The 14,563-nt window shown below is 35.7% G+C and overlaps 1 protein-coding gene across 1 annotated transcript in view; it reads left to right on the top strand.

Annotated features, from left to right (window-relative positions):
- TAF4 (TATA-box binding protein associated factor 4) overlaps window positions 1–14,340 on the top strand; it is a 38,473-nt gene extending 24,133 nt beyond the window's left edge. Inside the window, exons 5-16 of the mRNA XM_075166643.1 lie at window positions 131–250; window positions 1,022–1,144; window positions 2,185–2,274; window positions 3,409–3,660; window positions 5,078–5,222; window positions 5,586–5,700; window positions 6,374–6,543; window positions 7,144–7,274; window positions 7,907–8,032; window positions 9,772–9,828; window positions 9,910–10,029; window positions 13,496–14,340. Coding sequence (XP_075022744.1) covers window positions 131–250; window positions 1,022–1,144; window positions 2,185–2,274; window positions 3,409–3,660; window positions 5,078–5,222; window positions 5,586–5,700; window positions 6,374–6,543; window positions 7,144–7,274; window positions 7,907–8,032; window positions 9,772–9,828; window positions 9,910–10,029; window positions 13,496–13,663 — 1,617 coding nt within the window. The 3' untranslated portion in view covers window positions 13,664–14,340. The remainder of the gene's footprint in view (window positions 1–130; window positions 251–1,021; window positions 1,145–2,184; window positions 2,275–3,408; window positions 3,661–5,077; window positions 5,223–5,585; window positions 5,701–6,373; window positions 6,544–7,143; window positions 7,275–7,906; window positions 8,033–9,771; window positions 9,829–9,909; window positions 10,030–13,495) is intronic.
- Window positions 14,341–14,563: the final 223 nt, after the last annotated feature.

Here is a 14,563-nt window from a genome sequence, read left to right as displayed (position 1 = left end):
TAGTAACTTCTTTTTATAGTAGCTGTGAAAGATGTTCTACTGTCCTGTGGCTCAGTTTCATTTGATGGTTCAGGAAAACAGCTTTTGGTACGTTCCAAATAAAATAATCTTATGTTTGTATTCCCTGCAGCCTCAGATTGTTCTGGGTGGTACTGCACAAACAACTACGTTGGGGACAGCAACAGCTGTACAAACTGGAACTCCTCAGAGAACAGTGCAAGGAACAACGGCAACCTCCACTGCTGCCACAGTAAGATACTGAGCGCATTTACAATCTTTTTTTGTTCATTCACATATACATGTGTGCAGGTATGTGCATGTGTACATATATATATACACACATACACACAGATCAGAGTGGAGAGTAGTAAAGATTCTGTGCATAGTTCTGTGAACTATTGGTCTTGAAAAGGTAAACTTTTAGTAGAACCGTGTAATTTACAAAGTGTGAACACAGGTCACTTGAATTTTGACGGCTGTCAAAGTATTAATTTTGATTTCTGTAACAGTTTGTAAAGCACTCCTTTTTTTAAAACATATTAGCTGTATCTTATAGAAAAGTGAATTGTTCAGCACTGCAGAGTAGAATCAGTTTGAGAAGGGATAAGAAGTTCGCATGGACTCATTCAAGATGCATGTTTCCAGGACTGCACAACAGGGAGAATCCATGTGCTGGGAAGGAGGAGCTTTGCTATTTGGTGTCCTGCTAAAACACGTGTTTTCCCATACACAATGTGCCATTCTTAAAATACTTTGTGTTTCCTAACTTCATTCAGAATCATAATTTATTAAATTTTGATAACAAAAATGTACAATACATATGTATATATGAAGCAAAATATTAATTTCAGTCTGATTATGTCTTAAGCGGTGAGGGACATGAATCTATAAATAATATTCTGCAGTGGTGAACTAAAGAAGGACTTTATTTCTCTGAGTATACAGTCAGAACTTATATTAAAAAGAGTTTATCTTCCCTTCTCTGACTGTTTCCGTTCTACCCCTCCTCCTCCTATAACAGGAAACTATGGAAAATGTGAAGAAATGCAAAAACTTTCTGTCCACATTAATAAAACTGGCATCATCTGGAAAACAGTCTTCAGAGACTGCAGCTAACGTGAAAGAATTGGTACAGAACCTGCTGGTAAGAAAAGTTCATGGAAAGTTGTAAGAAACAGTATCTAGGCAAATTTAGACTCAAAACTGTGAGGTTTTTTTGGAGAGGAGGGAGATTATTAAATGTGAGATAAATCAAGTTGAAACTCTGCTTCTTCTGAATTAGAATATATGCATAAATTTTCCTTTAAGCGTGTAAATGATGAGAAATTACTGCTCATATTCATGCATGAGAACATGAGTTAAACTGAAGTGCGAGTAATGTAATTGTTGACTCTAAATTCTACATTTTTTATTGATAAAACAGTGAATAAAAAGATGAATTATGTACTTGAGGGAAGACACTACAGCTAGTGCAATAGCTGAGTGTAGGAAATCACAAGTTTTTAAAAAAAAAAAGTGAGTAATATTATCTGAAGCTAATGTAAAAGCTTGATATACTTAATATTTATAGAATGAGTACTAGCATTGCTTAGCCTAGTTGTTAGCAACCTTTAAGTTAAGGTAGAGCTGTGTATTCCAGATGTTATCATGTGATAACCAGAGGTTGTCACAAGACCAAAATTCAAAGTGTATCTTCCCATGAGGGATATACATCTAGTTTTGTGAGAGACATCTGCCTTTTGAGCATATGGTGGGCACAACTTCAGTTATTTGAAATGGAGGAACTATAGTACCTTTGGAAAAGAGAACACCAGAGATGGGGCTGCCTGGCTTTTCTGAGCAATTGATAAGTGGATGACTGCAGGTCACGTGAAGTATTTCTGTAGGTTCCACCTGGCTCTTTGATCTATAGATAGGACATTCCTGTAATGGTGAGAACAGCTGAAGATGTTTCTTAAAATTGACTGAAAGACAGGAAGAAGAAAAGGAAAGATGGGACTGTAGGTCTTACTAGTTGAAATTTGTAGTAAAATTAGTTACTACCATAAAGCTATTGATAACTAAAAATAGTGAGGGATACCGCTTATTTTCAATAAATTGTTAAGTCTTAAATTTTTTTTGGTGTTGAGTATCTGTAAAAGTTAATTTCTACAAGTTTGTTCATTTGGATTTTCTGTTTTGAAGGATGGAAAAATTGAAGCGGAAGACTTTACCAGTAGGCTGTACAGAGAACTTAATTCTTCACCTCAACCTTATCTTGTGCCTTTCCTGAAGGTAACTTGTGTTCACTAGGCCTTGTATATTTCTGTGCTTGTGTATCAGCAGCAATGAACACAAGCACATCTTTTACCAGTATAGATGGAATTCCAAAATGGTGTAAATGGAAATTTTAAATGGTGCCTCGTTAGACTTTTGCTCCCTTAAAAAATATTTCTGCCTCTTGGTTCCAAGAGTTTGTGAGTATGACTCATTGGCACAGTCAATAATGTAATTTCTACTACAGTGTCACATCATAGCTCTTTTGAGTAATCTGAAAAGTTTTTTCTTTCTGTGACTTACGAGCAGTTTCTTTCCATAGCACCAAACCTATGAATTGATTTATTATCCTCTTTTTAGTCTTGGAAAGAAAACAAGGGATTGAATGATACAGAAAACTGTACCTTCTGGACAAACTCATACTTTTTTGCCAGTGCTGTATACCTGTTTGTATGGATAAACAGGAAATGTGTCACCTCTCAATAATAAATCCCATTTGTCATAAATCTTATACTAATTGGACACATCTCAAAATAATGTTTATTCTGAAACATTTATCGTCTGAAAATCAGAAAAAGTACAACATCACTGTATGGTAAAAGTATAACTCTGCTTGACTAAAGTATGATTAAGGGATATAGTTGTAGGTGTGTGCTGACATTTCTGGGTTCTTAAATGCTTGTTCAACCTTGAGCTGTTCATGAGGACAAAAATTGTTACCATAAGAAAACAACTAATGTAAGAATCCAGTAAAACACTGTGGTCTTTGTTGAGCTGTTCTGAAATCTTCACCAGTGTTCCAGTATGTCTTTTAAGCCATCACATGTTATCGCGTGGTATATATGTAGGAACACAATCGAGGAAGGCAGCATGGGCTTGGATTGTTAAGTACATACCAGGGGTTCCAGATAGGCTTGCATAACCTAGAGGCCCATGATATCCAAGCTTCCACACTAAAGGTACCTTCACCCTGTCTAGCTTTAAATGTGAAGTAGCATGGTATTTCTGTGTGCGCTGCTATCATGTTTTCTCAGGTGCACACAGACTGATACAATGGACTGAAATGAAATGCATTGCTTTCTACAATTAATGTTTTCTTGTGTGATCTAGGATTAAAATACTCAAGCAAATTCTTTCCTTTCTTCTTTTCAGAGGAGTTTACCTGCCTTGAGACAGTTAACACCAGACTCTGCAGCTTTCATTCAACAAAGTCAACAGCAACAGCCAACAACGCAAGCAACGATAGCAACGATTCCATCTGCAGCGGTGCTTCTAAGCTCCTCAGTTCAGCGCACAGCAGGGAAGGCAACTGCAACTGTAACGAGTACTCTCCAACAACCTGTAATCAGCCTAACTCAGCCTACACAAGTTGGTGTTAGTAAACAAGGGCAGTCTACACCACTGGTACGTGAGCTGAAGTGCATCATCTGTTACTGCACAGGGTTTTTTTGATAATACAGTGACTCTTCTTCGTAAATTGGTGGTTTAGCTTAATCAGAGATCTTTGACCTCTTGAGAGAAACTATCTACTAAGGAAAAAAAAAAGTATAATTTAAAATCCATTCTTGATTAAAGTGCTATATTATTTCCTATTGTAGCATGAAATATTGGCAGATTGTCTCAATTACTGCATATCCATGAGAGAGCAGTGTTCTGGAGGATCTTTCATTCCCCATTTCATAAATCTAACGACAGATTACCCCAAAAGAGGAGAAAGAATAACTTTCTCAGGCCTGCACATAAACCAAATAAGAACAGTATAATGTGTAGCACCTTTTTTTCCTCAGCAGTGTCTGAGTGTAAGCTTTTTCTAGGATGTGTATTAATTAATATACATTATTAAATTACTAGGGTGTTTTTGCTACTTAGTACTTCAGTGTTCCCTGTAGAACGTTTGGCATTCATCTAAGCAGAAATTTTCATATAAAATGAAAAGGAGAGATCTCTTTTGTCAATCCACAAATATTTTTCACTTACCTTGGGAGAAAAACTAGTGATTGTATTGGTCTTACTGCCTTTATAACCTAGATATTATAGAAAGAGGTTAGGAACCTAGGGAAGGAATAAAAACTGAACATTGACTAATGAGTGCTGGATTTACAAGAAAATAATTTGGCCTTTTACTTAAATAAATATATAAAGTAGTAGCAAAAGTAGCAAAAGAAAGACTTGCAGAGTTGGAGAAATGGAGCTTGCCAAATAGGCGGAGTTGGTAGATTTCTTTGCAGTAGTTTGAAAGTAAGTTTCTGAAAAGTAGTTGAGGCCAGAAGACGAGTTTGCATAAATGGCTCTGATTGTAGCATTGCGATGTAACCCTACTTTTATGAGTTCACATGCCTGAGACTCAGTCTGACCTAACAATGCAACAGTACAAAGCTACACAGCTGTAGCTTATGCTGGTTCTGGATGAAAACAGCATATGTAGAACTAGCTGGATTATCTTTATCGTGTCTCTATTATTTTTAATTCTAGAGTTTGTTCAGGCAGATCCAGTTTGCATCTGTATCTCTAATGTAGAAGCCACATGTAGAAAGTTTTATCTGGACCTTTGTGATTATAGATGTTTGTTGTTTGTTTGGGTTTTTTTAATAGAAAGATACTTTTTTGTATCACACAAAGTGGAATATTTAGTTTTCCTGTAAAGTGTAATTTATATAAAGAAACTTTTAAATACCTTAAAATGTGCTGATTTTAGATCAATGAACAGATGTGTTAAGATCACAACTTACAAGTTGATTGTAGGGTTTGTTCTTCCCACTTGATTCTTAGCCTTAGTTATTTCTCAGATTGTTTACAGTTCTTTTTTTCTTATTATTTGTAGGTTATCCAACAGTCTCAAAAAGCAGGGGCATTGATAAGGCCTCCACAGGTAACGTTGACACAAACACCAATGGTAGCATTGCGGCAACCACATAGTCGTATTATGCTCACCACTCCTCAAATTCAACTGAATCAACTTCAGACAGGTAAGAGGTCAAGATACTTGGTATATGCTGTATTTGATAGCATTAACTCAAGTCTGGTTTATGAATATCCGTTCTTAAGTGCCCTGTAGCTGTATGATGGCTGTTGTACTACTGCTAAAATCTTCAGTGCATAGTGCCATAGTGGCTGGGGATACACATATGGCAGCATTTACAGTCAGAGAAATTGTTTGGGTACTGGAATTGTGTGGGAGGATCCTGTTTTAGATGGGTGAGATGCTGGCAGAAACTATTGAGGTAAAGTCTTTGCACCAGACCTATTGCCATTACTACCTGTGACTGTCTTGTAAATCTGAACTCTCATACAAATTTGATGGAGTACAAATCTTGTCTTTCTTCTTTCAGTACCTGTTGTAAAACCAGCAGTATTACCTGGAAACAAAGCTATTGCCACTGTTTCGACACAAGTAGCTGCTGCTCAGAAGAATAAACTGAAAGAACCTGGGGGAGGCTCTTTTAGGTGAGGAACCGTACGCTTATTTGTGCTTGTGCTGCCTGGGCAGGCTGCGGAACTCAGTGGGAACTTTTTTTTGTACGCCAGTGGTGTGTACTCTAGTTCTAGAACTAGAGGTGTATTTTCTGTGGGCAGGCTTGCTACTTTATTAAAGACTTTAACAACATACTTGTGCCAGACTGGTTTTAGCATTTAGCTGGTGCTAAGGATAAATATCAAACCTCACAAACAATTCCTGCCTGGACAAGCAAATAGAATTCATTCCTTCAGTCCTCCCAACTCTGCTCGGGTTATTCGGATGTACAGCCTGTTTTACAGTGATGAGTGCAGTTTATTATTGTTTTGTGGTAGTGATGTGTCTGGTGTTGAAACATTACGTAAGAAAGGATCTTCAGAAGACAGTTAGGAAGTACAAAACTGCGATAATACTTTTAGTGCTCTTTGGACTCAAATTATGTTAGTTTTATTTTATTATATAATAAAAGCAAATAAAATGCAAAAATGAAATAAAGTTATATAATAATAAATCTGAATAAAAAATAAAAATAAATATGAATAATAAAAATGAATAAAGTATTCAGATTTACTGTGGAATTCATTATATGCAGCTGTGGTATTGTAGCAGTGTGTGCAGATAAGCACTAAATGTTATGATTATAATGAGTTTTCCTTTCTTAAGGGATGATGATGACATTAATGATGTTGCATCAATGGCTGGAGTCAACCTGTCGGAAGAAAGTGCTCGGATATTGGCAACAAACTCTGAGCTAGTGGGCACATTAACAAGATCCTGTAAAGACGAAACCTTCCTTTTCCCGGCACCTTTACAAAGAAGGATATTAGAAATAGGTATGTTGATTTTTCTTGAACTTTAATAAACAAATTTCACTGGTCTTGGGTTTAATTGAAGGCATTTTCCATATAAATTGATTTGAATAGTTTAAAGTTGCTGGAGTTGTTACTTTTTGTATATTCTGATGCTTGTGGGCAATCATTCAGCTTATGAAAGTAGAATAGTGTTAAGGGGTAGCAAACCTATAGAGTTGCCTTCTAAAATGATGGCAGTTTAACATCAGAATTACTGGACCTGGTTAAAATTCTGACTGTATAAACTGGTAAGGCATAACAAAAATAATTACATTTGTTTTTTAAAAAATAAACCCAGAAACACTTTTATCATATTTACTTACTAGTTTAGAATTGATGGTAGAACAAAAAGCATTCTTCAATTATTTGTTATTCTGTAGTATACAGCATTTAGTAATAGATTGTAAATTTTGTTAAGCTAATGTAAATTTTTATACGTATGCCATTTCCTGTTTAATGCTTGTTTGAGAAATACCCGAAAGCCTTGTTTTGCAAACAGCATTTCCATGACTGAGATAACCATAACATGTTTAGCTGTATTGTAAAATCATTTTTTACAACTGACTTCTGTCCTGGTCATAGGTAAAAAACATGGAATAACAGAAATCCATCCTGATGTAGTTAGCTACGTATCACATGCTACACAACAAAGACTACAAAACCTCGTGGAAAAATTATCAGAGACTGCTCAACAAAAGAATATTTCTTACAAGGTAACTGTATTTAATTACACAAATAAAGCGGCAAAATTGCACAAATTCATGTTGGCTGTAATGCATGAGTTCAAGTGTTCTTCATTCTGTGAAGTCAGGTTGTTTATTCTCTTTGACTGATTTATCTTATATTAAGATATTAATACACATGGTTGACTAGAACTCTTCAGCTTGCATATAAAAATGTTTTTAAAACAAATGCAGAGAAACTGTGCCCTCCCTTTTATTATGTCAAATGTTTAGAGTCTGAGTGATTGTACAATCAGATAGGCAGATAAAAGCCCTGCTTTGAATTCTCAAGAGACTGCTATCTGACAGATGTGTGTTCTTAATATATGCAAATGCCTAAACAGCATTTAAAAAAACCACACAGCTCTGTGAAATATGTTTGTGAGGTTAAAGCTGTGATGATATTAGTTTAGAAGTCAAAATCTGATGATTCATGGAATAGAACAAAATGCTTTTAAGAATTCTAACTGGTTTGACTAGAGTAAATATACACTTGCTATTTGTTTGAAAAGGACAAAGTGAACATTGGAGCTTTAAATGTATATGTTCTTCTACAGTACAGTACAAGCTAACAGCTTTGTTTTTAAGAAATGTAATGAGAAACATATTTGCTCTGTTTTCAGGATGATGAAAGATACGAACAAGCAAGTGATGTTCGGGCACAGCTCAAGTTCTTTGAACAACTTGATCAAATAGAAAAGCAGCGTAAAGATGAACAAGAAAGGGAAATTTTAATGCGTGCAGCAAAGGCAAGTGCTTAGATTTCACACGTTTGCAAAGTGTCATTTTTGACGTCAAAACTGCAGAGTTTCTTTTCATTCTAAAGCACTTGCAATGAAGGGGAAGACTCTAATCTTCAAAGGTGGAGCTTGAAGAATATGTTCTTTAGCTAGAGCTCTGTTCTGCTTTTCATGGTAAAGCATGTGAGACAGCTTCTTTGCCAGTCTCATTGCATTTTCCCCAAATTAAAATAGGTCTTAAAACTTAGTTTTTGCACATTGCATTGTGAAAAAGATTCATTTTATAACTTGGTGGTACTCTTAAATGGAATAGAGAGGTTACAGGTATTTTGGAGACTAGAAATAGAATTCAGAAAGATTTTTACCAGTTGGAGAACTACAGTAAATAGGAAGCAGTTGATGTAAGCACAAATGTAAGCATTAAACTTTGTGGTTTTACTCAGTGACCTGAATATAAGATAGATATGACTAACTAGGCAGGAGCACTCTAGAAATAATTCACAATACAACCTAAGGTTTCTCTTGGGTTTGTGATCCGGGATGAGTTGATAATGTCAAAATCCAATTCTTTTAGTGCAGTGTTCGCACATAAGTTGTGAACTTACCCCTTCATTTCAGTTGGTTCCTGTTAGACCTGAGCTGGAATACTCTGTACAGTTTTTGGGCCCTACACCAAGTAGACTGCAGAAGGAAAGCAATTTAAAGGTCTAGAAAATGTGACCTATGAAGTAATATTACAGAGTAAATCCATTTACTTCAGAAGACAAAAGACTGGGGTGAAACATAAGTCTTCATGACTGTGTTTTGCATATTCATGTAATTCCCTGTGTTTGCGCCTAAAGTGCAGCAGGGAAGACATAGGTTAATCATTAGGAAAAACTTAACATTTTAAGGGTACTTGAGCACTGGATTAAAATAATTTATTTTGCTGTTGGTCTAAAGAATGTAGAGGAGTAACAACAGTCAGGATTTGTTTGAATATAGTTTTATATGCTGCTTTATATGAGAGTATGGATGAAAGACTGTCTTGAAGTTCTTCCTGTTTTCTGTTTGTTGACTTCTTGGAAAAAACAAGAACCTAATAGAATTGATATATGTAGCAAAAAAAATTAATTGGCAAATGTGTGTTAATAGTATTAGACAACAACGTTTGCTGAAATTATATGTGCTGTTACTTCTAAAAGTATGAGATATATACACGTAATTGTAGGTGCCTAAGTGAAGTGGGCAATTGCTAACGTAAACGGTCTGTTGGTCAGTTAGCTGCAGTTTGTTCAAATGCGAGTCTGACTTGGATGTGTAGGTGCAGCAGAAAGGTATGTTCTTAGTGCATGGTTACACAGCAAGGGGAGGAATTTTTCCAAAAAGTACAGGTCTGATTCCTTTTTTTCATATGCAAAGTGTGTATATTTCAGTTCAGATCTGTGTAATTTGTGTCTTGTAATGGTTTTGTTTAAGGCATAAATGTTTAGCTATTCCTTTGCTATTTTTAACAAAGCTGAAAAAGGGAATACTTTTTCAAAAATAGATACTTCAAACTAAGAAATAGAAAACTGCTTTTAATTTCTAAAAATGATTTTCCCCTGTTGCCCTCTGTGGGAGTGGTAGGTATTCTCCACTTCCTGCTGAAGTTTAAGAAGAACTTTCATATGCTGTGCAAGACTTAGAATCTTTAACTGCTTTTGTAACTGAATTAATTTTTCTTTCTTTTTCTCCAACCATTCCATGTTCATCCTTTATCAACATAGTCTCGATCTCGACAAGAAGATCCAGAACAGCTTAGGTTGAAACAGAAGGCCAAGGAAGTAAGTGTTCACCTTAACATGAATTTTTATTTTGGAAATTGAAAGAAAAATAATTAACTGTACTTGTTCTGGCAAACGCAGATGCAGCAACAAGAGCTAGCACAGATGAGACAGAGGGATGCCAACTTGACTGCATTAGCTGCGATCGGTCCCAGAAAGAAAAGGAAAGTAGATTCACCGGGATCTGGATCAGGGACAGAGGTACAGTGTAACTGTAATCTTTGGTTTTGCTGCATCAGCCTCTGTAAAAACCTTTCTGTTTAGAGTTTTTCCCTAGTTTGTGGAAGCTTTCTGAGTGGCAGAAGTGTATTTTGTGTGCAGCTTTGCTTGCTCCAAGGCCAGGATCAATTTTTAGCATCTGTGTAGTGGCATAGGGAATAAAATTTGTCATTCCTTGATTCATGGAACTGGAGGAATGTTACAAAAGCCATCGCTGTTCTCTCAAGTCTCTGCTTTTTTGGACCTCCATAGTTTTGGGAAGAGATTGCTGTGGTTGTAGCCAATCTAAGTAAGAAAGAGTGCAGAGTAATGCTATTGAGGTGGGTGCAGTGGTAGAGTTGAATCGCTGCTAAATTTGACAGGAGGAGCTTCAGGTTATAGGAACTTGCCTAATTTCTTTCTTCAGTTGTTGATTGGCCTTTGTTTTAGTATCTCTACAGCAAATGAGTTTGACCAATTCCATCTGATGATGATGTTCTTGCATATACTTCGTATATTTTACTGTTTAATCTGGCCTTTTAAAAATTTCTCTGCAGACTAATTATCAGTATGCTCAGTATCTGATTAGTTTAATGTTAATTTAAATTCAGGTAGATTGGTAGACTATCTACTGTATTTCTAAACAAGATAATAAACATGAAATGGTATAAAATTGCTTTCTGCATGGAAGACATTCAATGTGGGATTTCTCTAGTGTTTAAAAAGAACAAAATCTTCTTGAAACTTATCATTTACAGGGCCAAAAGCTCTCCTCATTGCTTGAGGATTTTTCCCTGCAGAGTTTTGTCTGATAGCAAGTGACAGGATAGTAATAGTTTAATAATTCTGTTTATTACTGCCTGAGCATTCCACATTTTTAGTGCTAAAACATTTATACTGTAGAAAAGCCTCTTGTTTCAAAAGAATTCGCCTTGTTTTTTACTGAATTGCTAGAAGCAATAATTTACATATGCTTGATATAAAGTGTTAGAGAACAATCTGATTACTAGTAAATGTTACATTTATTTATAAAAAAATCAAGCCTCTTGAGCATCTTTTAAAGTAATTTTGACTTTTGAAAATTACTAAAATGCCTGTTACTGATAATAAGACTTATTTTTATATAAGTTAACAAATTACTGTATTAAAGGTTTATAAATGTGGTTTAAAATTACAAAAATTGCAGAATTTGGCACTTCTACAAAGATAGATGTGTATATAAATGAAGTCGTCTCTGAGGAATATGCTGAAGTATCTCATGCAGCGTTAATGTTGGCATTGCTTACTTATGTATGCTCAACTGTGCAACGTTAATAGTCTGTTAATGTCACTTAGGTTATGGAATGTATTTTACATCTACTGTGAACACTTGTTTGTATTTCATCTAAATCTGACTAATTTAGTTATCCTAGATTAATCACTTACTGGTTAACCAATTAACTACAGGTTCCCTGGAAATCTAATCTTTTTGTCTGTTTAATTAAGAACCAGCTGCTTTTGATCTGATAGACTCACAGCTGTGCTTTTGCTGCTGTGTCACTTGACATTTTTAAATTGAGCTCCACTTGTCACCATTTGTATGCAGTTTGTAGTTAAGGCATATTACAAGAAGTGTGGAAAATAAGGTTTGTCATTACTTAGACACAGATTTGTAAATGTAAGCTTTTGATGTCTAGGAATGCTGAATCTTAATTACATGTAAAATCACTTCTAAGTAGTAATTGTACTGTTTTGTTTCAAAATTTAACAAAACAGGTTGCTGTCAGTTTTAGTTTTATGTCCATGTGGTTTTATTGAAAATTACCAAAAAGCTTCTTAACTTATTCCATGCCTACAGGAGTAGCATAGTTCTGTGTCTTTAAAGACTCCTGAAATTTTACCTTTGCATTTGAAGTATTATAGTCTACATAATAAAATCAGGCTTGTGCTCCTACTAAAGAATATTTTAAAAAACCCCAAAATTAAAACCACTTCCAACCATTCTTTCTATTGTCTTGTTAGTAGTCATATGTATGTATTTGGCAAAATTTAGTTAGCATCCAATGCATTTTCTAATTTCCATTGAAGTTGGTGGAAATGAGGCACCTAAGTTGTGCAAGTGCCTTAAAATATCCCTTTGAAAATCCAGCCTTTAAACTGTTCTAATTACAGGATTTCAATGATCTGATGGTTGCTGGTTCAACAGGTAACTTGCTTGAGAAACAAAAGTCTGACTTCACTGTTAGTGTGGTGAAGCAAGGACACCTGCACTGAACACAGTATACTACTAACCGAGAGATGGTAATTTCCAGCGCAAGTTTAGATTGGTTTCTTAATCAATAATGTACACAGATCATAAATATACTACTTTTACATGTGGAGAGGACTGTATTAGTGTGAACCTCAGCATCTTATTCACATGGCTTTTGCACTACTCTAAATTTTGGCTTTTCTCAAGTCCGGGGTATTCTTATTTAGAACAGTCTTTTAAAATTCTCCAAACTCTCAGGCAGATAAATCTTTATTCACTAGTGGAGTGTGTTTGGCCCTTCTGGTGTCACTAAGTATTGAAGTTCCATTAAAAAAGAAAAGAAATCATTGTTCCAGTAATGAAATTGGAGGGAAAAAAAAATCCATAGATAAGACACAGAAATATAGCCTGTTCCCGATCACTCGGAACACCTTCATTATTTACATAAATACACGAAGAGCAAGGTATCGGCAATAGGCAACTGCCGAAAAGGTTCCAGACTTTAAAATTCGAGGTGAAAGTTGGCTTCTTGGTCTCTGCATGCCATCTACTGGTGACTGTGCATTACTGCTGCCACAGGCGAGGAGGAGCAGGGAGGCTGCTTCAGAGTGGTTTTGGTCGCTGCTGTTCTGAGCCACGCTGCTCTTTAGCTGTCCTTGCTGGACCGTGCCCTTCTGCCAGCCTCAAGCCAGACTGCACCCCTCTTACTACCGAAAAAGTGTTTCTGGTGCATGTGCACAGGATGTGATCAAATCCCAGTCTTTACTGGAAGAGGCACCTTGTCACCGGATGGTGTTCCTGCTGATTCTGATGGCTGATGACTTTAAAGCACTCCAGGATTTCCTTGCTTGTATAAAGGAAAGCATAACAGTCATGGAAGAGTTGCATTAATTGCAACTCCAGGGCTACCCTTGGGATCTGTATGCCGATATTGTGAAGATTACTGTCTCTTCTATTTGTTTTGATTGTTGGGATTGCCTATCATTAGTGCCTTCCTAAAGATAAGAGCAGTGCTTTGGGGTTTTTTTGTCTATATTAAATGTCACTGAAAACTTCTGATTGTTCAACTATTGTTTATAAATAAGAATTAAAAAGAAATCTCTGATCTGGTAGCGTACACATACTGTTTGGTAGCTTCCTGTACATAGTCACTTAGTTCTCACCTCACATGTTTTCTCTGAAAAGTTTTGGAATACCAGCACTGACATGTTCTGATTTATCTGTTCTTCTCATTTCCAGGGATCTGGTTCAAGTGCAGCAGTCCCAGGCAGCTCTGGAGTTGGAACAACCAGACAGTTTACGCGACAAAGGATAACGCGGGTGAACCTCAGGGACCTCATATTTTGTTTAGAAAATGAGCGAGAGACAAGCCATTCACTATTGCTATATAAAGCATTCCTTAAGTAAAATGGAAAAGATCAAGGTATTTTTGACGGAGAGACGCCTGAGGACATTTTTTATATATTTGCAAATTACGCCTTTTTGTAACAAGCAAATGGGATATTGTTTAAAAAACAACCACCTCTTTACATGGAACAGTTTTATATTCCTGTTTATAAATAAACTCTTCAGTATAAGAGAAATACATTTCTGTAACAGTGAGGATACTTACAAGGCCTGTGGATACTATAAAAGGACAATTAAATTTTAACTCATCTCTTGATTGAGTGGCCTTCTTGCCAAACAAGCCATATATAAAGACTGATGGAATCGTTTAGCAAATAACTAGCTACCCTTTGTCAGCCCTGTAGCAGTTTCGACATTAAATGTGCATTTTAGTTCAGTTTTATTCAACTAAATCAATTATATAGGCATATGTCTACAGCAGATGACCTCATTTCATTTAGCTTTTTTTTAAACAGTCAGTTAGCAAAGCAAACTGATTTTTTAAGAATATTTATCTTTCCCCAAAATGTTCAAAATCTAGAGGGATATACAGTTAATTTTAAACATAACCTCAATTTTAATCACATTATTGCTTATTAGAGGCCCTGAAATCCCATAAAGGAGGGTTACTTCTGAATGTTTTAGCAGCATCTGTAAAAATGCATTTTATTTGCTATAGTTTGTAAAGCTGTAAAGTTAAAAAAGGAAAAAAAGGAAAAAAAGAGAAACCTTTTCAGCATAAATATATTTTACTTGCACTGTGTTTTTTAGCTAAAGTGAAAGCTTAGATTAAATAAAATCAAAGTTGAGAGGAATCATCAAAAGACTGTTTCTCAGTGTGAATCAAGTGTTGGAAAATGGTTGGTGTATTTTGTCAGTAATTGTACATAATTTTTGGCACATAACATAAAAATGGCTATG

Source organism: Calonectris borealis, chromosome 17, assembly GCF_964195595.1.
Source record: "Calonectris borealis chromosome 17, bCalBor7.hap1.2, whole genome shotgun sequence".
Taxonomy (NCBI): Eukaryota; Metazoa; Chordata; class Aves; order Procellariiformes; family Procellariidae; genus Calonectris; species Calonectris borealis.
This window is presented reverse-complemented; position numbering and strand designations above follow the sequence as displayed.